Consider the following 25,692-nt stretch of genomic DNA (forward strand, 5'->3'; position numbering starts at 1 on the left):
TTATAGGTGCGGGCATGGCTGTGTGGTTAGGGAGCTTGCTTCCTAGCTACATGGTTTCGTGTTCAGTCCCACTGCGTGGCACTTTGGGTAGGTGTCTTCCACTATAGCCCCAAGCCAACCGGAGCTTTGTGATTGAATTCGGTAGGCGGGAGTTACTGCCGTGTGTGTATGTGTGTGTATAGCTGCTCAGTGCCTCTCCGAAAGAGAGAGAGGGATTACTTTGTCAAATGTAATGCTTATTTGTTCACATCATTCTGTATTAATCATGTATTATCTTGTAGCTCTAAAATTTTGATGTGATTCTAAATTTTTAGAATGATATTGTAGGGTAGGTATAAGAGGCCAGATCTAGCCAGGTTAAACATATAACAGAATATTTAAGCCAGATATGATCGGTTTAAATATTAAAAGTTTGAAGCAGATATGTATGTACTTCAACAAGATACAACTGTCTTTTATACTTGTGTGTCCATGTGTATTTTATATAAATTATTTAGTTGTGTATCTATGTATAAATGAAAAGTGGTATAATACTAAAGGGGCCAGCCACTTCGACTTACTTGGCCTTCTAGAAATAGCAGCCATATCTCTCTTATATCACAGGGATGTTTTTTAAAAATTGTAGCACACATTGATAAAAGTCAGGATGGTCATGGCTAGAACATCTTTGCTGACACATTTGATAAATCATTGTTGGCCAGTGACTTGATTAGAAACTAATTGGGTATCCCTGTTAAGTGGAAATGAAATCCTTAGAAATGGCTTGTCATCTTAACTGAACTGGGGCCTGCAAATCATTCCCCACCCTAAGAGTTCAAAAGTCATGTTTTCAGTTGGATGTCTACATGAACTGTTAGCTCATGACTAGGTAGGTGTGCTATTACTACTATTAGATAGGAAGAGATGTAAACTTAGATACTTTCAGTATGTTCTCAACCTGCTCTGTTGGCCTACTGTCACCTTCACTGACCTGTTTATTGTTTCATGTACTTTGTTTGGGTTCTTTTGTATTTTTTTTGTCAAAACCTGTTGCCTCCTCTACCTTTTTTTGGCATGAGACATACAGACCTTTTCATGAACACTTTTACTCCCTTCCTCCACCCACCCACACACACACTCTTCAACTTTCACATATACACACACACAGACAAGCCTGTATTTACTTCGTAGACATGAACATGGTTCCTTTCATACAGGTATATACACAATACACAGTACCAGCAATAAAGATATTTTCATTTTGAATAGGATAAACTACTAAATTATTCAACTCCAATCTAAAATAACACTGGCTTTAATTTTGAACAATAAACACACTTTGAAAATTTTGGGAGATGTTTTTTTTTTTTAATGACTTGATCATCAGAGGGGAAAGTGCAGTACCCATGACTGATAGGAGTAAGTTATCCCCAGGTCAGGGACATGGTAATGGTTTGAAGTTGTGTTAAACCATGAATTAAACCTTACCACCCACAAACAGGGATAGTCTCTTCAAAACATTTCTACAGGATTTCCCTCTGCTAAATTTCACTTGCATGACTGGTTGATTTGATGCTGCATGTGTGTGTGTGTTTGTATTAAACCTTTTAGCATATCTGGCCCAGATATTTTATTTGCTTTTATGTTCAAACCTGCCAGGTTCAGCCTCTCACACTTACAATCCCATCATATAAACAATAAACAATCCCATCATCAAAATCTCAAAAGCTATGCGACAATACATGATTAATTCAAAACAATGTGAATAAATAAGCATTACATTTGACAGTAATCTGAATGCTAAAGGGTCAAAGCAGTCCTGGACAAACTGTGGCCCTTGGCTTTCTGAATGGTATGCTTAGCAATAAATGACCTTGAGTTTGCTTTTTTTTTTTTTTAATAGCGCAACCCACCTGATGCTGGACCATATCTTATGCCGTCCACTTCTCATAAAAATATAGGCCTCTGCCTATATTTAAATAGCACCAATAGGTAGCATGTTGGCATAGTTATTAGATTATGGTGCTCTCTACATCTGCTCTGAGCTTCAATCCTGCTAAATTCAGCTCTGCCTTAATTCCTTTAAACCCTCACTCTCTCTCACACACACACACACACAGAAATATGTCATGTTCAGGGCTGGAGAGATGGGGTTTGGCCAGTATTAAAATGCCAAAAGTCATGACAGTATGTCAGTGGCTCTGACATACTGGGAGTTAAGGGCCCAGAGAAGTGTTGTTAAATAAATAAAAATTCAGCCTTATCCATCTGGAATTTGTCCAATGCAGAATTGGCAGCAAAATCTGGGGTGATGGTGCTTGGATTATATTCTTACTGACTTGTTTCAGTATTCAAAATCTCATTAGGATTCACTCTTACTGCTTCTGTGATTAGAAGGAAATTTCAACAGAATAATTTGAGATAACTATAAAATAGTTTAAATAGGACAGTGGTTCAGAAAAAAAAAACAGAATTATTGTGGGTGGTTAAAAATATGCTGAATTGAAGGAGTAGTAACCTAAGTGAAGTTTATCCAAGCATAGACATTCCTCGTGTTTATAAACTTTGCAGTTAAATTAATAGAATGGTATGTTTATGTGTCCTGTATAATTTCCATTTTTATGTAAAAAAAAAAAAAAATGTTGTTGAACAAGTGTGCTTTCATCTTTAACAGTTTACTTGTTATAGACATTGAACCCTGCCCATGCTGGAGCACCACCTTGTATGGTTTAGTTAAGTAAAACCAGCAACAGTACTTATTTAAAGCCTGTTGCTTATTCTATCAGTTTCTTTTGTCAAACCAAGTTATGGAAATGTAAACAAACCAACACAAGTTGTCGACCTATGGTGCAAGATAAACACAAAGGCTCATATATATATATGTGTGTGTATATATATTGTGTGTGTGTGTTTGTGTATACACACACACACACACCAGGCCTCCACAATTTGCATCTGACAAATTCACTCATAAAGCATTGTGTGCCACACAGCTTTTGTAGAATTCATGGCAGCATACTGGTTGGTATTAGGGGTTACTTAGCTTTTATTCCAACAAAAAGTGTGTTTGGGGATGGGAGAAAAAAGCAAAGCAAAACAAGTATTTATCTCCTCCAAATACCGAACAATTTGCCTTCAAACCAAGTTTATGGTTTTTACCATTGTTCGGTATTTGGAGGAGATAAATACTTGTTTTGCTTTGCTTTTTTCTCCCATCCCCAAACACACTTTTTGTTGGAATAAAAGCTAAGTAACCCCTAATACCAACCAGTATGCTGCCATTTTTTTTTCTTTCTAGCCTTTAGCTATTCTATACCCTTTAATTTCCCTTGTAGTATGAATTTCATGACAGGCTGACAATCTACCTCTACAAATATATGTGTGTCTTTATGTTCAAAGAAGAGAAAAACAACATTCACTCAGAACAAATTGTTTTACTATTTATTTTCCTTTGCAATATACATATCTCAAAAGTCTTTGTCCTTCACACACACACATATACACATCTGTTTGTATGTATGTAAATATATATATATATACACACACACATATATACACAGAGTGCAGTGAATAAACTGACGTCTAAATTACGTAAATATGAAAATAACACTGACATCTCATTTTAAGATACATTTACCAAAATTACATAGCAATATCTTGAAACACTAAAAAATAAATTTATTCAACAAAATCGCCATTGGCTTCAACCACAGCCTCCAGACGACTTCAGAACCTCCTGCAACTCTTCTGGACAGTCTCCTTGTTTAAGTTGGTGAATGTAATTCAGGCTCTAAATATTCATGAATAGTTCAGACTCTAATTATGTATAAATAACTCAGTCAGAATTTACCACTATGATTTTTCAGTTCAATCAACTGATCAACCTGTCCATTGAATTAGCATGTAGCTTGTTGAGTATTCCACAGTTACATGTATTCTTAATGTAATCCCCAAGGAGATTGAGCATGTGACAAAGCTGGACCTCTGGATTACAGGTGTGATCTATCCAGCAAGCTTCCACAGATTCTGTCCATCTAATTTTACTTAAATCTTGGGTCAATCCAAGGATATTGTAAAAGACACTTGCCCAAGATACCACGCTGTGAGATTGAACCCAGATGCCTGTAGTTGCAAAGTAAACTTTTTAACCATTGAGTATAAATAAGAATAAAATGGTATTGCATATTAAATTAAAATCTATATATATATATGTTATGTTACAATGCAGTAAATATAGTTTAAAATTGTATTTTAATTTATTTATTGATTGTTGAACCGTAACTGGTGATTCTGACATAAATGGGAGTGTGTGCGCCATTGTACTACATACGTCAAGCACCTGGTGTAAAGTGAAAGGCATGCCAGTTATTGTATAGTAACTATAATGCTGCTCATCTGAACTGTAACTTGTGTAGCTAATGTAAATGGGGTGTGTGCGTAAGCTATTGAGATAGGTTGTGTGGTTAGTGTTAGGTGTTGAGGGCACGTGGCCTAGTGGTTAGTGTGTTACACTCATGATCAGAAGATTGTGGTCTTGATTTTTGGATTGGGTGGTGTGTTGTGCTCTTGGGCGAAACACTTCATCTCACATTGCTCTCTGATCTCTGGAATATCTGACATGTGTTACATCATTCACCTGTACAGACAATGTCAGTTTGATGATGGGACTAAGATGATGTACAACACAAACATTTGATTGCTACAAACAAATCATCTGTGCAAGTTGTCCAGCAGGAAATGGTGGTATCATCTTTCTTGAACTTAAGAGACTACCAAGAAGTTTTGGATAGACTGCCTTGCAGTATTTTCCCCGACTACTTATACCTTGAGTTCAAATCTGACTTTGGTCAGCCAACGTTGCCTTTTGTCTTTTACAATCAATAAAATCAGTTCCAATCCAGGGGCTGTGGATTGATGGGATTGATAAAATGTCAGATTGGCAGCCTTGCAGTATCTGTTCATGTTCTCTGTGTTGTGACAGCAATACCTGTGACAAAACTACATAGACCCTAAGCAGCAACTTTTCCTTTGAACAATCTTCAGTAGCCTGGAGAGGAGAGGCTTGCATGCTCGGGAAGTTACTTGTCTCACACAGAAACACCTTAGGTCTGTGCATATGCGTAAAGATGCTTGGTCAACCTTGACTGACAGAACCTTAGAATGAATGGATTGATGAATAGGTAAGTCTTATATAGCAGTCTTAATATAGCTAGAACCAATGACAGCATGAAATGTGACCTGACTAGAGGTGAATTGAAAGGTAAAAGCAACATCAGTCAAGCAAAGAAGAAAACTGCCACATGCTCATTCAGCCTGCTAGAAACTGCTGCTCAATCTCCTTCATGCCATACTTGATCATCTTTAAAAAAAAAAAGAAAGAAAGAGAAAACAAAAAAGAAATACTTATTGGATTAATGTAGTCCTTGAAAACCAGATAGGATTGTCTTTGATAATAGATTAGCAATAACAGAGGAAATGTGCTTTAAATAAGGACAACAGCAGTTGTAGTCAAAATGCTGCTGCCTTTCAGTCACTACCTCCTCTCACCACTACTTTTTATTCATTACATTTGACCTGTTGCATAGTACATGAAATCTAGCCCCCTTAATCAGCTATTTCCTGTTCCTGTACAAAAGGAATCACCTGTGCCTTTCAACAGGAAAACATTTTTTTTCCTTCCTTTTTTTTTTTTTTTCATGTAAATTATATTTAAGCATGACTTCCACCCTGCTTTACCCTATTCACCCTCATTCTAACAAGGATTATAATTTTATCGCATTTATTTTGATGTTTTTAAATGCAATCTTACACGTGTAAATTTGTGTGTGCACTTACATGCATTTATCTAATCCAATTAACATTTATGCACCCACTTAAACACATATGCACACATGTGCACACACACACTTATATATGCATGGGCATTCACATATCTGATCCCTATGTCTAATTATGGCTGTAAAAATGTGGATGGTTAAAAATATGTACAATATATCATCATCATCATATCACTTAACATCCACTTTCCCAATCTGGCATGGGTTGGCTGGAAACTTATTCATGGTGAGATTTTATAGCAAGATGCTCTTCTCTTATGTTTTTATATCTATATTCCCATTTACACATACATTTGCAGATACTGAGACATATACTCATAGGGAAACGCTCACACACAAACGTTCACAAGAATTTGTGCAATAATTTGTTTACAAGAATTTAGTGATATGTTATCCATCTATTTTTACCATATATGCATGACTCAATGAAGAAGCATCTACATAATTGCTCAGCCTGCTAGAAGTAGCTGCCAAATCTTTCTCAAATCACATTGCATTGTCTTAGAAACAAACACCATAAATGATGTGGTGTTGGTTTTACAGCACATGGAATCATCACACCTGGATTACTTTTGGTCATAGGTTTGCTTAATCAAGGCTGGCTTAGGTGTCAATGATGATGTATACTCACCTGCTTGCTACCTTTAAAATGTTCAGCCACTATTTTTTCTTCTACATTCTAAATCTATTCACTGCTAAGTAACTACCCAGTTGCCCACCAATTTGCTTCTTGTTTATGTCTTTACCTACATATATACACACACATACACACATGTCTGTGTCAGACTGTCTGTCTGTACACAATCATGTCACCCTTTACACTGATGCTGACAAAACCTTTGTTTTTTTTTTTTTCTTCTACAGTGCTCCCGCTTAGCACCGTGTGATGATAGTGACTCTGATCTGGATGACTTTTACCATGTTCTGGACGAATCTTCCAACCAACTGAAAGTCACAGATCATGCGTTACAAAAGAAAAAGAAAGACACAGGCTTGTATTTGAACACCGGCCGATATGTAAGTCTTGCCTATTATTATTATTATTATTTTTGTTGTTGTCGTTCTCCTTCTCCACCTCCTCCTCTTTTGCTGCCAACTTTGCCTTTCATCCTTTTGGAGTCAACAAAATAAGTACAGTTGAGCACAGAGGTCAAGAAAACTGGCTTTTCTCTCTCCCAAAATAGCTGGCCTTGTACCAAAATTTGAAACCAAAGTAAGTACTAGTTGAATGCAGGGGTCAATGTAATAGACTAGTCACCTCTCCTAAAATTGCTGACCTTGTGCCAAAATTGGAATCTTTTTTTTTTTATAGAAATACCTTGCAATATTCTTCCAGTTCTTTATGTCCAGAATCTAATTTCAAGAACAGTCAACTTCACCTTGGTGTGTGAGGGTAGGTTTAAAATATAGTACCCCAGCAAGTACTGGGGTTGATGGCATCAACTGACCTCCCTTTAACCAATTTGCAGGCCTTGTATCTTATTTAGAAATTATCAGATGGGTGATGGATAGGCTGAATCATAAGAGTATTGGAAGAAATATCTGATATTTGGTTCCAGTTCTTTAACCCTTTCATTACCAACCTGGCTGAAACCAGCTCTGGCTCTGAGTACAAATCTTCCGCCAAACCTTAGTCACAATTTGTTCCTAACACTAGCTGAATGATAACTAAGTTATTTTTTTCTAAATTCTTTAGTTATATTTAAAGTAATTGAAAGAAATACTGAGCATCTCATAATAAATACGAGTGGTTTGTGGTAAGTAGCTTGCTTACCAACCACATGGTTCCGGGTTCAGTCCCACTGCGTGGCACCTTGGGCAAGTGTCTTCTACTATAGCCTTGGGCCAACCAAAGCCTTGTGAGTGGATTTGGTAGACGGAAACTGAAAGAAGCCCGTCGTATATATGTATGTATATGCGTGTGTGTGTTTGCGTGTTTGTCCCCTTAGCATTGCTTGACAACTGATACTGGTGTGTTTATGTCCCCGTTACTTAGCGGTTCGGCAAAAGAGACCGATAGAATAAGTACTGGGCTTACAAAAGAATAAGTCTCGATTAAAGGTGGTGCTCCAGCATGGCTGCAATCAAATGACTGAAACAAATAAAAGAGTAACAAAAAGGTTAATTCTGAATTCAAATCCCACCAAGGTCAATTTTGCCTTTCATTTGTCCAGAGACGTAAAAATAAAATACCACTAAAGCCCTGCAGTTGACAGTATCAACTAACCCTCTTCCTTCAGCTGCTGGCCTTGAGCCTAAGTTCTTTTCTTATTTTGGCACAAGGCCAGCCATTTTGAGAGGTGGGGAAGTTTACATTGATCACAATGCTTAACTGGTTCTTGATTTTTTGACCCCAAAAGGTTAAAAGGTACAGAAAGTGAATCTTAGCAGGATTTGAACTCAGAACATAGAGATGGATGAAATGCACTAATTTTGTCTGGCTTGCTAACAATTTTGCCAGCTCACCACCTTATTGCTTTGTACCTATATTACAAAACTATTATTATTGGTAAGTAGCTTGCTTACCAACCACATGGTTCTGGTTCTGCATGGCACCTTGGGTAAGTGTCTTCTACTATAGCCTTCGGCCAACCAAAGCCTTCTGAGTGGATTTAGTAGATAGAAACCGAAAGAAGCCTGCCGTGTGTATATATATATAAATATATATGTATGTATGTTTGTGTATATGTTTGCATGTCTGTGTTTGTCCCCGTAACTTAGTGGTTCAGCAAAAGAGACCGATAGAATAAGTACTAGGCTTACAAAGAATAAGTCCTTGGGTCGATTTGCTCGGCTAAAGGCAGTGCTCCAGCATGGCCACAGTCAAATGACTGAAACTTTAAACCAGAATATATACAGCATATGTAGTTTTTATGTAGAGGCTGGTTTCAGGAAGGGCATCCAGTCATAGAATACTGCCCTGAAAAATCTCATCCAACCCATGCCAGCATAGAAAAGTCAATATAAAAGCAATGATGATGATGATCATCATCATATTTTGTAATGATAGTCAGCTGTCAAGAAATCTTGTCATATAGAGTTATATCCCTTTAAATTTTGTGTTTAAATTTCTCTAGCATCAAATTTATCATTCATTCTTCAAGGGTTATTAAGTACCAGTTAAGTACTGGAATCAACCTTATTGACTGTACCTTCCAGATCTTGGGATGGTTATTCTGCCAAAATTACATAATGATGATGATGAAATTATTGTGTACAGTGCAATTTATGAAATGTATATGTATAGTACATAGAATTATGTACAAATGTCAGGAAAGTGAACAGTGTATGAGTCATGATATACATGTGTGCATGCGTATGAAGGGGGTGATATCAGGTGTAGTGAATTTCAGGAAGCATGGAGGTTTTAAAGGATACAATATCTCTGCAGCTAACACCTGATGCAGATATAAATGAATATTAAAGTTCAATCTATCCTTGAGCTTTTAGAGTAGATTGTTGTCAGTTCAATTCTACTTCTATTTTGACCTGATGGAAGAGGTAGTGGCTTCTTGTTTGTACTGAAATTTTGGGTTAGTTGCATTGTCTTTTCCTCAGAGACATAACAGAATGTCTGGAGAAAAGGCTACAAATTTGCAACCTTTGTGCTAGGAAGCCAGCGACTGATCCCTTTGATAATTGTATTTCCCCTCTAGTGAATAAAAATCGAATTCCATCCATTAGATGTCAGTATGTGTTTCTAAGCATTCACACAAGAATGTACACCAATGTTGAGAACAGAACTGTTCTTGTATGTATATGTGGGCCACAATTGTTGCACAGTACAATTTATTTTACTCTTGTCTTTATTGCCTAGACATCTGCTGGCACCTGGCTCTGTGGTTAGAGCATCGGGCTCGTAATCATGAGGTAGTGAATTTGATTCCCAGTCCAGGTTGTGTGTTGTGTTCTCTTGAGCAAGACACTTTATTTCACCTTGCTTCAGTTCACTCAGCTGTAGAAATGAGTTGCAACTTGGATAACAACGGTGGTGTGAAAAAGGGTTGGCCGATATGCATGGGCAACTGCCAGTCTTCCATAAACAACCTTGCCCAAACTTGTGCCTTGGAGGGTAACTTTCTAGATGCAACCCCATGATCATTCTTGACTGAAAGGAGTCTTTACTGTTTTAAACACCTGCCTAAATGCTTTCTCCTTTTATCTGTCTACCTAGTTATTTATCTTTTTCTATATTTATCCCTTTCTCTGCAGACTGAACTGCTGGCTACTTGTCAGACCAATATTAAGTGCCTAGAAGTCATCTACCAGCACCTGAACAGCGCCTCACCTGTAAGCAAGGATGACTTGGACCGAATGCAAGGTAATAAAATTTCAAATTTAAATTATTCAAATTTTCCTTTTTTTCCATTTTCACAGGTATTTTTTACTCACATTTTTCCTTCCAGTTTCTTCTCCCCTTCTCTCTCTCTCTCTCACACACACACACAGACATACACACTACAAATTAGAAAATTGACTTGACAAACCTATAAAGGATGATTTTCAAAGCTTTAACTGTGAATAGTTGACAACTCTTTTATTTATAGACTCAAGTATTGAATACACTGGAGGTAATACTTGTTAAAGAAAGCATGATAGCAGGAACTGTAGATTCAACACTATGCAGTACTATGATGTCTAGTTTCAGTGCTTGGAGTTAATGTGATAAAAATCATTTCTTATGCAAACATTAAAATAATTATCTTCTAGTGTACACTGTCAGTATTAACTATCACATGTATATCACCATCATTTTGCATCCATCTTCCACACTGACCTAGGCTAGACAGTTCAGTAGGATACGACTGCTCTAAGTCCAACGTCTGCTTTGGCATGGATGCCTTCGTAATACTATTCAATTTACTGTATACTGTGTGCTTTTTTTTTCATGGCACTAGCACTAGTGGGGGTGCTGTGTAACTTAGAAGATTAAAACCCCTCACCTAAGTGGGAATGTAATAAAGGGTGAGTGGGAAGGAGAGTGAGATATGGTTAGAGATGTGGTTGGAGGGGAATATAGTGAGTGATGAACAAGGGTGGATGCATGGTCAGTGGAAAAATTTGATGTGTGCAGAAAGGTGATAAGAAATAGAAGTGGCTGAGGGAGAGGAGAGGTGATGAGTGGTAGAACAGAAAGAGTGAAAAGTAGTAGAATATATTTAATGTATGTTTGTGCATGCATGTGCAAGCACAGCTGTGTGGTTCAGAATTTCACTTTGAAACCACTTGGTCAGGGGACTGGTCTCTCTGCATAAATACTGTTAGTTGGTATCATCTACTGTAGCCATGAGTTGACCCAACACCTCATGATTGAATTGATTAACAGAAAAAGACAGAAGCCCATTTTTTATGTATGTATTTGTGTGTGAATGTGTGAGAGAGTTCATATTTTCCCTCGTCTTTGCAAGTATGTGTGCTGGCTGTAAATAAAAAGCATTGTCGTTCATGCAAAACATCATTTGTTTGTTGCCCTCTGCAAAATCCTGTCAAAGTTTTTCAATGTTCAACAGGCTGTGAGATTATTACCTTATTTGGAAATGGGTCAGACTTGATGCTAGAGAAGACATTTGGCCACAGAAAACTCTGCTTATTTTTTGACCTGTGTAAATATGGAAAAGTAGATATTAAAATTATATTTATGTACCATGCTGAAACACTCTTACTACTGTGGATAACGTGCTGCAAGAACACAAATTCAAATATATGAATAAATGTAAAGTGACATTAAAAATATCAAATTTTTAATTTTTAGGAAAATGTTACAATAGATGCAGGCATGGCTGTCTGAATAGAGTGTTTGCTTCATAAACACTGGGCAGGTGTCTTTTAGAATAGTCTCAGGCTGTAAGTGGAATTGGTAAGCAGAAGTTGTATGGAAGCACTGTGTGTACGAATGTTTACAGTTCACTTTTTGTTGCTACCTGTGAAATAGTGACTTGATGTTTATTTTGCTTGTTGACATTATCATCAAATGTTACGTGTTCTCAAAGACCAGTGGAATGAAGTCTTTTATTTGAAACATTGATACGGGTCGGTGGCTAGAAGATTAAGACATAAAATGCAAGCTCAAAACAAGTTTCCATCCAACTCATATTAGTGTGAGAAAGCTGACATAGAATTATAAAATATGAATGAAGTAGATGAAAGCTAATTTAATAAATAAAGAGGAATTAAACGAATTGGATGTAGATTTGTGTTATGAGCATTTATTGATTTGCATCATCAAACGTAATTAAGTTTTCTTTCACAAATATGATACTCTGAATTCAATCCTACAATCTGGTCTCCTCATGACTTCTGAGTGAAAATGTATTTTGGTGGCAACTCCTGAGTTGCCAAAATATAAAATTTTAAAAATCAAAGCCAATGTAATTGAAGTTGGATACTTACAGCATATATGTACCCTCTTTCCAGCTGTCTCTCGCAGAAATTAAAGATATTAGAATCTGATTCATTACTTGCATCCATTAATATATTTTTGGTATATATTGCATGTCTTGCGATCATGCAGCAATGTCACCGAGTTGTGTGTGTGTGTATGTTTATGTTTTAAGATTTATAAACAAGTTAAAAAGTAATCAATTTATGTGATCTAATGTATTTATTCAATTCGAAACTAATGACTGGGTGGGTTCTCGGCTTCAGATGAACTTTATATATATAAAATCAGTAGTCAGTCAATCAGTTTAATCGCTTAGAAAGACCAGCAATTTCATTGGTTTTCAGTGTTGGCTGATACATATAATCTCTTATTCAGTGATACAAGATCACAGATTATTTATTCATTTATTTTAAAATTGCTATGCTAATGATGTGACTTCACTAAGTGAAATCATAAAAAAAGATTTACTGAGAGGCAAATTTTCGTTATTTCACTCTCATTCAAGCTTGCGTCCATCCTATCATCTTTTAAAGAATATTATCGCCAGACTTTCGTTATCTCATACATTCATTGATCTTTTTTTTAGATGGTAGGTTGATAATTAAGAGATTTGGTTGCTGTTTTTGGCAGTTTTAATAACTGTGCAGAAACATGTTTTACTCGTGGAAAATTATTTTAACTAAATTGGTCTAATTTATACTTTCACACTCAAAATATGCTACCTTGGATAAGACTTGATTGGATGGTGACTTCTTAAATTTAAATTAAAGTGAATTATAGAGTAATTTTAGGGATGTATTTTATTATCCAGTGCTTTAGTTGTCATCAAACTAATGCAGGTGATTAATTAATGACCACACAGGATTATAGATTCACTTTAGCAATGTTATTAAACACGTGTCACTTGAAGTCAGGTAAGTAGTTTAAATATTTCATATATTTATATTATCATAATTTTTATTTGTATGATTTTATTTTTTCCTCTTCTTTAATTTTTTGCCTCTCCTATATATCACAGGACCCACGGGACATATTTTCCCCGGTATCCACACAGCATATATGATACACATTCCCATTTCTTTTAACCACTAGACTATTTGAAATCATAATTCTCCAGGTTATTGACCCCAACTGTATATTTACACTGCATATCAATTGGTTTGGATATTTGGTCACCTACAGGTTTCTTATTCCTGGTTATGTTCATTGTTCCAGACTGAATTGAATATAGGAATCTTTATTTCTAAACCAATGGTAGTGTTGTCTTTATCCACTCTGTCACTGTAGCTTTACATTTATTTAGAAATAAAAGTTCTGGATTCAGACTGTGCATCTGGGACCATAAACATAACCAGAAATAACATAACTGATGAGGATCAGAGACCAAACTGATTGAGACCTATTTTATATAAATATTGTAAACATGCAGGGTGATCCAGAAGTCCATTCAGCATTAATATAAATCAAGCAACAAATAACATCAGCTGAATTTCTTAATATTTGTCATTAGTTTTAGCAATGGCTATTCCAGTTGTTCAATTACTGGAACTTATTTTCTCATTTAAGTGACTGGATATTCTACACCATTTTTCTCATCTGCCTGTTTTCAGTCAGAAAACTTGGTTGACCCATGACTGTGGTGAAAGCCATTTCCCAGAGTACTATTCTGTAAGATTGAACTTAAGACCTCATGATTGCAAAGTTAATCATGCTTTAAACTATTTTTGATTTTTAAAAATTTATTTTTTGTTTGTTTAATCAAAAATAGAACTGTAAGACACCATTTTAGACATTATGTTCTTTCTCATTTTTCAGGATTGCTGTATCAGTGGGAGAAGTTGCGTGCCCTGGCAGTGGAGCGTCAGAGCCAGTGCCGAGAACTGTGCCAAATTAATGCAAGCCTCATGACAGTTTACAACTGGCTACATGAGTTGTCAACCCTCATTAAAAAAGAACAGTTCAAAGGCTTAGCTGACGCACAACAAATCATCAAAATTACACAGGTCAGTCACTGGAATAAGTTAAAAAGAATTTTATTATCATTAATCTTGCAATAATTTTTATAAAACAATTTTTCATTGTGAAAGAAACCATTCTTGTCATCTAAAAACACAACTGTTTTCTAGTCATTGACTCAGTTTCACTTCAATCTTGAAGTAACAGTGACTAGGTCACTGACCTGTAACAAAAATTTTAACATTCAAGGAATAAATGGAAAGTAAATATAAATAGTGTTGTGTGCTTTAAATGGCTAAAATAGCTCTTCCATGATGTAATTTCTTCTGTCTGAATACGTGGTTTCAGATCAAGTCACATAGTAGATTCCTTGACTTTTATTAAGCTTTTTCAGAAATATGAGAAGAGTTATTTTGATTTAACACAAAATGCTTTTGCTAGAGGAGAAATTAGAATTGATTGATTTGTATGTGTGTAAAAACAACAAATTCCTCACTATTCACTCACAGAAAGTTACGTATTTAGTGTCTGTAGCTATTTCCATACCATGATTTCATGCATCTTGCATTGTAGCCAACAGCTACAACAAAGCAAAACAGTAATGTCTTTACATTGGCTTATCAGAAAACTCATTTAAGAACTCATATCAGTATATTAGTCTATGCATAGTTTATCTTGTACAGAGTCAGCGCCATACAATAATAATTCCAAATAGTGCAGTTTATGTTTGACTGAGCAGTATCATATTATAAACCACCCAACACCAATAATGAACAGAAAATTGGTGCTAATATTGAATTATAGTAGGCAACCTGAAATTTTTGCTATCTCAATTGGGACAACAAATAGAGCACTTGTGACATCATACACAACATGACATGCCACTGCTTTGTTTTTCACTTCATCTACAACATTCCACTATGTTCAAATTTCATGGGTACTGGCACAAAACAATGGTATGAAAGTAGCTAACGATTTGTGTGTGTATTGCATATATAGGTGCTGGTGTGGGTGTGTGGTAAGAAGTTTGCTTCCCAACCATGTAGTTCTATGTGGCACCTTGGGCAAGTGTCTTTGTACTATAGCCTCAAGCTGACCAAAACCTTGTGAGAAGATTTGGTAGACAGAAACTGAAAGAGGCCTATCATGTGAATGTGTGTGTATCACCGTTTGTCCTCCGCTACCACCTGACAACAATGTAACTTAGCAGTAAGACAAAAATACCAGGGTTTAAAAAATAGAATAAGTCCTGGAGTCAATTTCTGTAACTAAAATTCTTCAAGGTTGTGTCCCAGCATGGCTGCTATCTAATGACTGAAATAAGTAAACAATATATTTATACTTTCTACTGTGTGTCTTAATTTCAAGTTATAGAGTTTTCCCTTTTAATACATATCTCAATGGGCATCTATGATGTTTTCCACTATAACCTTGTCGTTCACAACCTGGTTGGTGAAAGCCTGAAATTGAACTAATTTTCTTTTTAGCCTCAGGCATTTTCACGTGTTTCACCTGAAGAGCAAGCTACTTTCTCAGTTTTTCACTAATGACTTTAATCTCATCATACTGGATTGATTAGCACAGCTATTCTAGATAATCCCTCACCGCTTCATTCAACCTATATTGTTTCAATGTTACTTGTGCTGCTGCTATTACTACTAATAATAATAAACAGTATTCATTTGTTTTATTTTTATCATTAATTCATTCATTATCAGAAGCATTATTGACTTTTTGGCTGTTGTTTTTGTTTTTAAATTTTACTTTTTATATGTCTTTTCAAAAAAGAAAGACATTTTATTTTTCTGAAACAATCATAGTAAATAGCTAATGTCTGTTTTATTCTTACAGGAAAAGCAAGCCTTATTTGAAGAAAAAATGTCTACACTGAATGAATTAAAGGAATCAGTGCTCTCCTTTAAAGAGCAGCACCCAACCATAAGTGTTGAAGGTTTCCTCATGAAGATAGGGAAATGCATGACTGAGTTAAATTCTCTAAGAGACAAGTACGTTTTACTGCTTAATTTTACTTGACTCTAACGTTTGATTTTTTTCTTCAATTTTGACCGTTGCATCTCTGGAAAATATATTCTAATGATGATGGCCACTGTGATGATTATGACAATAAGAGCACTATCTCTTGATGCTGTTTAGAAGATGGAAGAGTACAATTTGAGAGAGATTTGTCAGCTTGATATTTTGAGTTAGGCAACATTGGGGGTAATAGAGTGACTTAAGTGTGAGATTGGCAATCCATATTCATGATCATAAATCACATTCCAGATAATATATTTCAATGTTTCCATTAATCAAACACCAATGTTTTACATTGCTTCTGTCTTGACTTCACCTGAAAATTATTTAGTGCTAAGGTCAATCGTCTTTCAAAAGAATACAAGAATATATGTCAGTCTAAGTGGAGATGGAATACATGCAACTATAAATGTAAACAATTGGTAGTTTATGCTGGAAATATATATATATATATGTGTGTGTAATATGTGTATATAAATATATATATTATGTGTATATAAATATGATTGTGAAACAATGGCTAGAATTTTTTGCTCATGATCATAGTTGCAGATTCAATTATTCAACTAGGCAGCGCATTGTGTTCTTCAGCAAAGCACTTCATTTCACCTTACTCCAGTTTGCTCAATTGCAAATGAATACCAGCCTAATAGTGGTGCAGCTCTCTTTCCCTCCATCTGTCTCATCATGAATGTACCACTGGGTCAAGATTAAAAGGGCCAGGAAGTTGCCTACAAAGGCACCTAAAACAGCAAAAGCATGGTATTATATGTGAACAAGTCATATTCAGTTACAAGTGATGGCTGGCTGTACTTACATATGATATTCTTTTCTACTCTAGGCACAGGGCCTGAAATTTTTAGGGAGGGGCCAGTCGATTAGATAGACCCCAGTGCACAACTGGTACTTAATTTATCGACCCCCAAAAGGATGAAAGGCAAAGTTGACCTTGGCAGAATTTGAACTCAAAATATAAACAGACGAAAAGTGGAAAGCTGGTAGAATTATTTGCATATTAAACAATATACTAAGAAGCAGTTCTTCTGGCTTTTTATGTTCAAATTTTGCTGAGATTGTCTTCACCTTTTGTCCCTTCAAGAGTTGAGAAAGTAAGTACCAGTTGAGCACTGAGTCAAATGCAATTGACTTCACTTTCCCATCAAAACTGCTGGCCTTGACCCAAAACTATAATATTTCTTCTCCTCTGAAAACTTTAATATGAAGCACTGGTGCAAAATACTAATACAATGTTTATATTAAATTAACACTAATTTCTTGTATTTTTTAGATGTGCTACAAAACTTCTTCTGTTACAAAAGTACTTATTAGTATGGTATGAGTACAATGAGACCAAGAAAGAACTAGACCATATGCTGAGGCAGCAACGGCAGCAGTTGGATTGCATAGTCTATCATTTAGAGGTGGATTTACCAAAACATCAACCCAATGTGCAGAATGATTTGAGAGTGAGTGTTTGTTTTTACTTTATCCCAAATATCCTTTGATTTTTTTTTTTTTTTTTTTATCATTTTCTTTTTGTCTTTAGAAATAAATATTTTAAAGCATAAAATACATTTCTCTATCTGCCTCGGTCAACTTGGCTGAAAATAAAATAGGTGCCTCTTCTATTTCCTGTAAAGAACCATAAAAATGTAGATTTTCAAAAAAAAAAAATTGAATGCAACTATCTGAACTTCCAGCAATGAACATATAGAAAGGCGTACAAAAAAAAAATGGAGGAGAAATAAGGAAATATAATTTAGATCAATAAGAAGTGAGAGCTGAGCTTTGAATCTACAAGTGACTAAATTAACGTGGTTTGGGTAGCCATAACAATATGTCTGATAGCTCAGCAACTTAACGTACAAAGACCAGTGGAGTATCTTACTTAAAAATCAGGAATTGGCATCAAGATGGGCATCTTGCCATAGAATATAGCCTCAAAAAAATCTCGTCCAATTCATGATGGCATGGAAAAAGTGGAAGTAAAAAACTATGATGACGATACTCATGTTCTGCTTATTTATCAAATGTTGATGATTGGTGGCAGCAGACACACAAAATGGAAAGAGCTGGAATATATTTGAAATAATAAGAGATAAATGAACAGTTACAAATTATATTGATATAATTAAGTAAATTACGATACATGTAAACAACATATTTCTTGTGTTAGTATCTTCCTTTTAATTTTTGATTTTATTTTCTTTTATTATTTAGGCTGTCCAGAAAAGCTTGAGTCTCTGCCAAGAAAAACTTGACCAACTGCAATCTTACCGCCTCCAGTTGATCTGCTATTTGGACCGCTCAGCTTGTGCCGGCATTTCTGCTGATTATTCTGAATATCGAAGTCTGCTGTTTGCTATTAAACAGCAGTGTCAAAAATCTATTGCCAAGGCAGCTCGGCTCAACTCAAACAGGGCTGGTAAACCTGCTCGTATTGAACACCCTCTACAGGCAAGCAACAATGGTTCGTTAGGCAGAGGTCGCTCCCTTGTGTTTCCTTCCCATATCACTCCTACATCTACTACTACTGACTTGGCTAAAGAGGAAACAAATATCAGGTGACTTTTGCATTTTTTTTGTCTTTTTATTTTATCAATTTTTTTTTTCTTTGCCAAACTTTATGGTTATATTTGTTCAGCAAATTATAGAATTTGATTTATTCCTGTTCATCTTTAACCCTTTAGCATTTAAACTAACCATATATGGCCCAATTTTATATTCAAACCAGCCAAATCCAACTTTTCACACCAACCCTCATCTCCAACACCATCTATCTCTCTATCTTTATCTCTTTCTCTCCTTCTCGCCTCTCTTTTCCAACTGAGATAGCCAAGTATCTCCCCTAACTTTATCGGTCTGTTATACTCTAACCTCTCATCTGGCACAAAACCACTTTCCAGGGTACCAGTCAAGTACTAGGATTGATATAATTAACTAACTTATCCCTCATTTATGGTTTTATACCTATGTTATAAACTGATAATAATTGTTAGCACATTATGCTGAGTTTTACCATGGTTAACTTTGCCATTTATTCTTTGAGATTTAAGTACTGGGATCAATATCACAATCTAACCCCTCTCTCTAAAATTACTAACCTTGTGCCAAAATTTGAAACTACTACTATTATTATTATTATTATTGTTTAATATTATTGTTTCTATTATTGTTTCAGAAGTGAAAATGGAACTCCGACTTCGGCAGTTCCCAGAACTACATCATCTAACTTTCAAAATACAATGCAAGGGCTGGTGCTTGTCTGCGCAGCAGGACTTGCTTATATGGCAGACCCTGAAGCTCTTGAGAAGCTAATCAGCTTCTCGATCCAGTTGAATCCCGAGTTAAGATACATCAATGGTGCACCACCTATTTGAGGCCCCTATAAAAAAGTTTTGTGTTCAATGATATCTACCCCCATTTTACTACAAAATATTGCAACAATTTTTGTTGTTATGGCTTAAAATTTTTCTATTCATGATCAACACTTACTGGTACCGATTCATTTTCCAGTGGGAATATGGTGAGGGGCACTATTCAGCAGTACAATAATGTCAAGAGTAAAACAAAATGAATTCATCCAAATTTTAAATTTCCAAGATTTTAAAAACAATAACAAAGAAACGTCACAAATCAGTTTTGATTTATCAACATTTTCCAAATTAACAGGAAAAAAAATTTGTTTATTTTTGGCTTTATTGAACGAAGATGAAAAAGAAAAATTGGACAAAACAATAATGTATTTTGAATTTTTTGGCTCTAACCGTGATTTCATGTTTTACGACAAGGATTTGGTGCTGTTTAATTTAACAAAACAGTCAAAGTATTGCTGAATAGATATCCTTTTGTGAGGTGGATTTCAGGTAGCTTCTCCATACCAGTAAGTGTTGTTCATAGCAATTTTATTTAACCCTCGTTTCTAACTAGCTTTGTGTGAAATTTAGGCTGTGTAAAATTCACATATATATATATATATATATATATACATACATATATAAAATCTCAAAACATGAAATTTAGTAACGAAACCAACACAGCTCAACAAAGTATAGTTGACTATATACAGTATTTAAAAATAGGCTGGAACCAATATATATATATCTATACATTTATTCAAATTTAGATGAAGGCTTTGATTTAAGCAGTGTTCTCTTCCAATATATATATATATAAATATATATATATAAAATCATTTAACACTGGTTGGAAGTTTATTGTGAAAGTTTTTTACATCTAGTTGTGCCTATTTTTTTTTATATTTCTCTCTCTAAAATAAATTAGAGGGTTTTACATTGCATTGAAATGTTCGGCTAATAAAGTGACATTGTTCATTTGGATGGAATTATTCTTGGGCAATGTTTTTATTTATTTAAATCCGTTTCTGGATTTCAAAAGTCAGAAATTTATTTTTTTTAAATGCTTCTGTGGAGCAGAATTTTGGATTGTAGAGAATAAAGAATAATATTTATTTTGTAAAATTATAATTGACAAAAACTGATCTGAACTACTGTTAAGTGACATTTTGATTTCAGTATATTTTTTTTTTACCTGTATTTATATATTTTAGCTTTAATTTATTATTTTTTTAATTTATACGTTTTTTTTTTTTTCAAATAAAATTTTAAATGTATTAAGTATACAAATTCTATTTATACATTTAATTCGATATTATTGGGGGTTCCTTTACATTGTCTCCCTATTCAATTAATTTATAATAATTCTGATACACATAAAACTGTATTCCTGTCTAATTTTGCTTCAGACCCCAGGAATGAGTTTGAATCTTAGTTTACAGTTGATATAATTCAGTTTGATTATAGAATACTCACATGGAACCGAGAAGTGATAAGGATTTAAATTCCAACATGTAGGGCATAATATTTCCCTTTTCTCTTGGAGAAAAAAAAGTGTGGGGCTGGAACATTGCAAGTTTAAACAAGGTTTGTAATCTACATTGTTTAAACCTTTGGCATTTAAACCGGCCATATCCGGCCAAAAGTATTCTGCCTGTTTTATGTTCAAACTGGCCAGATCTGGTCTCTCACACCAACCCTACAATATCGTTTTAAAAATTAACAGCTACCTCATTAAAATCTCATAGCTACAAGATAATGCACGATTAGTTCAAACAATGTGGATAAAAAACATTAATTTTGGCAGAATAATGCAAACACAAAAGGGTTAAATATTATCAGCCTGCTTCCAAGGAGAAAACGGTAGTTTTTTATGATTAGTTGAGAATATTCTTTAACACAAGTTGAAAGATATAGACCTTGGATTTAATGGCACGAATTAAACATTGTTTATCAGGTTAACCAAATTTACCATGATGTAAGATTTTCTTATTTTATTGGTGATGAAAACAAAAGAAAACACACCGTCAACTGCAGTATTATGACACTTGCTATGGGACCAGAATATTGAGTTGGTAATGTTAGTGGGAAATCTGGTTACGTAATTACATGAAATGTTTCAAAGCATGATATTGGAGCAAATTTAAGAGGACAGCAAATTTGTTGGCTCTTCCAAAATTCTGTAGTCATTTCAAGACTAGAATTCAATAAGACACTGTAACCTTTCTTGGAATTCCCATGACTGTCATGATCTGATTAGTGAACATTATGAAAAAAAAAGTTTTATATTTTATTTTTTTTTAATAGAAATCTTACATTGCCTTTGTATACAATTGCCTTGTGTTGGCTTTGCTTAAAATGGTCAAGTGGAGATTACTAGAATACACTAGGGGCTTGCTAGCAATAGCCATTATGTCAAGTCCTGTCAGAGACTGCCAAAACTGTAAACATCCCTGCCCTCAATTCCTCCCCCATCACATCTTTTGCCCTTCCCTATTTGGGGTGGGGGGCTTCCTGGCCTTTTTTTTTTTTTTTTTTTTTTTTTTTTTTACATCAAATCAAATGTTATTTTAATTCCCTTTTAAAAATGATTGACCTTATGAAAGAAGTTATATTTATAAACTCAGAGATGAACCATGATTAGAGGTTCGTGAAACCTCTATTCATGGTTCTGATAAATCTTAATATGACGAGTGACGCCAGTTTGATCAGTACTTTTTTTTTTTTTTGACAGTTGTTAACTTAATCGTGATCAAATTTGATTGATAAGTAAAGGAAATTAGGTGAAGCTTGTATTTGCTTATCCATATACACTGTCACACTCCAAAGGAAGTATGTTGGGAGTGATAATGTATGCATACATGTACACACTCATAAATGTATGTGTATGCATATATATATATATATATATATATATACATCTGACACATTCCTCTATGTGGGTTATATATATGTTTTGTATGTATGGCAGTATATGTAAATGCTCTTATACACACTAAGTTATGTGTGGCTACATACACTTGTACTTATACAAAACTGATATCCAGAAATGGATTTGAAATGGCATGTGAATAAATATCCATGCACAAATCCTGCTTAACTATATGCATGTATGTGTGTAGATACATCATTATATATATATATATATATATATATATATATATATATAATATATATATATATTATAATCATCATCATCATCGTTTAACGTCCACTTTCCATGCTAGCATGGGTTGGACGATTTTGACTGAGGGCTGGCGAGCCAGATAGCTGCACCAGGCTCCAATCTTGATCTGGCAAAGTTTCTACAGCTGGATGCCCTTCCTAACGCCATCAGGGTGAATGCTTACTTTCAAAACTAATTTTTTTAGTGACAGAGAGCACTGCTGTAAGTTAACTGCTGTGACACATATTTCATTATCAATCCTCATCTACTCTTGGTATTTTATTTTTCTCTTTATTCCTGGTTAACTTAAGGAGGCTTGCGCTGAAAATTAAAGATCATGTAGCATGTAACTGCAATGATGTGCATATATATATACATACATGCATACACACACACACACACACACACACACACACGCACATACACACACAATATGGGTAATTTAGTGATTACACTAAATGGTATTTCATGCTAACACACTTCTATATATGTGTATGTGTGTGTGTATAAATAAATAAATATATACACACACACACACACACACCACACACACACACACACACGCACATACACACACAATATGGGTAATTTAGTGATTACACTAAATGGTATTTCATGCTAACACACTTCTATATATGTGTACGTGTGTGTGTATAAATAAATAAATATATACACACACACACACACACACACACACACACACACACACACATTCATATGCATGTACAAATGTATATGTATGTATATACATATACACCTCTCTCTGTGTGTGTGTATGTATGTATGTATATATATAAATCTTTATAGCTTGTGTTTCAAACGTTTATATATTCAGTCTCATGTTTTGTTTTCTTTGTCACTCTACTCTATATTTGTTCTTACACAAATTTTCTTCTTCTCCATATCTCTCTCTCATTTTAGTTTTATTGTATTATTTTCTTTTTAATTGTCCAATTATATTCCAAACTTTATTTCACTCTGTTCTTCTTGTAAATACATTTAAGGTATTTTGCGTATGTATATAATATTGGAAAAAAATAACTATTTTTTTATTACAATGGTACTTGTATATGATTATCTTATCAATATTGCACTTTTTAATTATGGGAAAGAAAATATTGATCTGTAAATTTTTATTTTATATAACATGTGTTTTTTAATTTTATTTTCATATATCTGAATATTTTTATTATCTTCTAATTTTTCATGCGTACAACATATGCTATATATATATATATATATATATATATATATAATATGTATATATACAAAGAGAGGGGTAGATATATATTATTTGAAATGTAAGGTTTATCTTTTTAATAAGCATACAATGTACCTCACCACTGTAAAAAGGTAAACATTGGTTATGCACATATTTTATCTCTCCTAAGACAGAAAGAAGGATCAATCTTGATAGTTTCTGGTCTTATTAAACTATCATCAGAGAAAGATTGCCCAGAGAGAGTAGTAGCTCATAGCTATTTATAGTGGATACAAAGAACAGAGTGACCTAACCCGGTCTAATCTGCATTACAGTGCAATTGTGTGCTTTGTAGTGCACTATTATTTAAGCATGCACTACACAGCGCTTTCTTGGAGGTGGCAGCAATTTGAAATGTAAGATATATCTTTTTCAGAAGCATATGGTTTTTGCCTCACTGTGAAAAGTTGGCAGATGTATTATCTGTCTTTGTTGAGAGTCTCATAATCCCTTTTTCTGCTGTCAGAGAGTAGGAAAAAAAACCTCTGATGTAACCACTTTGATTTCTTTTCACAGTGACGCTTAATTGTGTGAGCATCAAAACAGTATAGCTTACATTTCAAATAATCCTAAGTACACTATTAATTTTATATATTCATACATATATACATGTTTGTGTATACAAACATGTGCACGCACATGGAAGTATGTGTGTATTCACATATATACATATATACACACACATTTTATATATGTATGTACATAAGTACGCACATATATATATATATGTTGTGGGATATGGTGATATCAGTGACATAACTTTGAAACTATTCATGTTTTTTTTTATTGTCCACACAAGAAGGGGGTCAGAAATGACAGTGAACCCCAGGGGACAACTCAAGAATATCAATGTGAATAGCTTCATCAGTTTCATTGTAACCTAACTTTACTGGCAAAAATATTGACTTACCTACAAAAAAGAAATTAAGCTACCATTTGGGGAAATTCTACTTCTAAGGAATTTTGTTGTTGTTGTTATTGTTTTTGTATTTATTGAAAAGTTTTTAATTATATGAATAATATTGGCAATTTAAAATCTACTAAATTACAAAAACTTTAATTTGTTGTTATTGATGAACTCTGAGCAGATCTATAATATCTATGATCAAGCATTTTTTTTTCTTCCTGGTACAGTGATTAAAGCTACATTGTGTGCTATGCCCTTAAGGCAATAAGATCTGTGGAGGATTTGGCTGCTGCTTCCTGTGGATTGAACAACAATTTATGTTGAGTCTCCTACATTGACTCAGAAAGCCTCATTCTTCCACTTAGCATTGCGATTATTTAATCATTCCACTGTGGCTATTACTGTTATTCTATTGCCATAAGTGTTGGAAACTTTTTAATGTTTGTGTTGAGTAACTTCTAAGTAACATTTGCAACTTTGTGATACTGTTGTTGCTTGTTAAAAATCGTACTTATTCAACAGAAATACAAATGTATAATGGAGCTTTATTTTCCATTAAAAAAAAAGTAAACTTTAGTTTATCTTTTTTTTAATGAGTAAATCATGTGAAACAATTCTCTCTCAAGTTGATAAATATTATCTAATTGCAATTTTGTTTTAAAAATATTTTATCAGCCATGTTGATGAAAAAGCTTTCCCTATCTTCATAAGCCTTCATTTTAAACTAGATATAAATTCATATTAGATCATGGATTAAAGTATGACAGAAAATTTTGATTGATTTGTAAAAAATATACTTTTGTCTTCGTTTTTA

At 34.4% G+C, this 25,692-nt stretch overlaps 1 protein-coding gene across 3 annotated transcripts in view; it reads left to right on the forward strand.

Moving 5' to 3' along the window:
- LOC115209158 overlaps positions 1-21,844 on the forward strand; it is a 225,695-nt gene extending 203,851 nt beyond the window's left edge. For 2 of the 3 annotated variants that reach the window (XR_004998189.1, XR_004998190.1), the window contains exons 10-17: positions 6,681-6,833; positions 10,029-10,137; positions 14,014-14,201; positions 16,006-16,160; positions 17,477-17,654; positions 18,409-18,752; positions 19,370-21,147; positions 21,371-21,844. Coding sequence is in view for 1 of the 3 variants with exons in the window: in XM_029777384.2 (XP_029633244.1) it covers positions 6,681-6,833; positions 10,029-10,137; positions 14,014-14,201; positions 16,006-16,160; positions 17,477-17,654; positions 18,409-18,752; positions 19,370-19,568 (1,326 nt within the window). In the remaining 2 variants the exon portion in view is untranslated. Of the gene's footprint in view, positions 1-6,680; positions 6,834-10,028; positions 10,138-14,013; positions 14,202-16,005; positions 16,161-17,476; positions 17,655-18,408; positions 18,753-19,369 lie in introns of all 3 variants that reach the window. The other variant, XM_029777384.2, reaches the window with a different exon arrangement.
- Positions 21,845-25,692: the final 3,848 nt, after the last annotated feature.

This window comes from Octopus sinensis, linkage group LG3 (genome assembly GCF_006345805.1).
Source record: "Octopus sinensis linkage group LG3, ASM634580v1, whole genome shotgun sequence".
In the NCBI taxonomy this organism is placed as follows: Eukaryota; Metazoa; Mollusca; class Cephalopoda; order Octopoda; family Octopodidae; genus Octopus; species Octopus sinensis.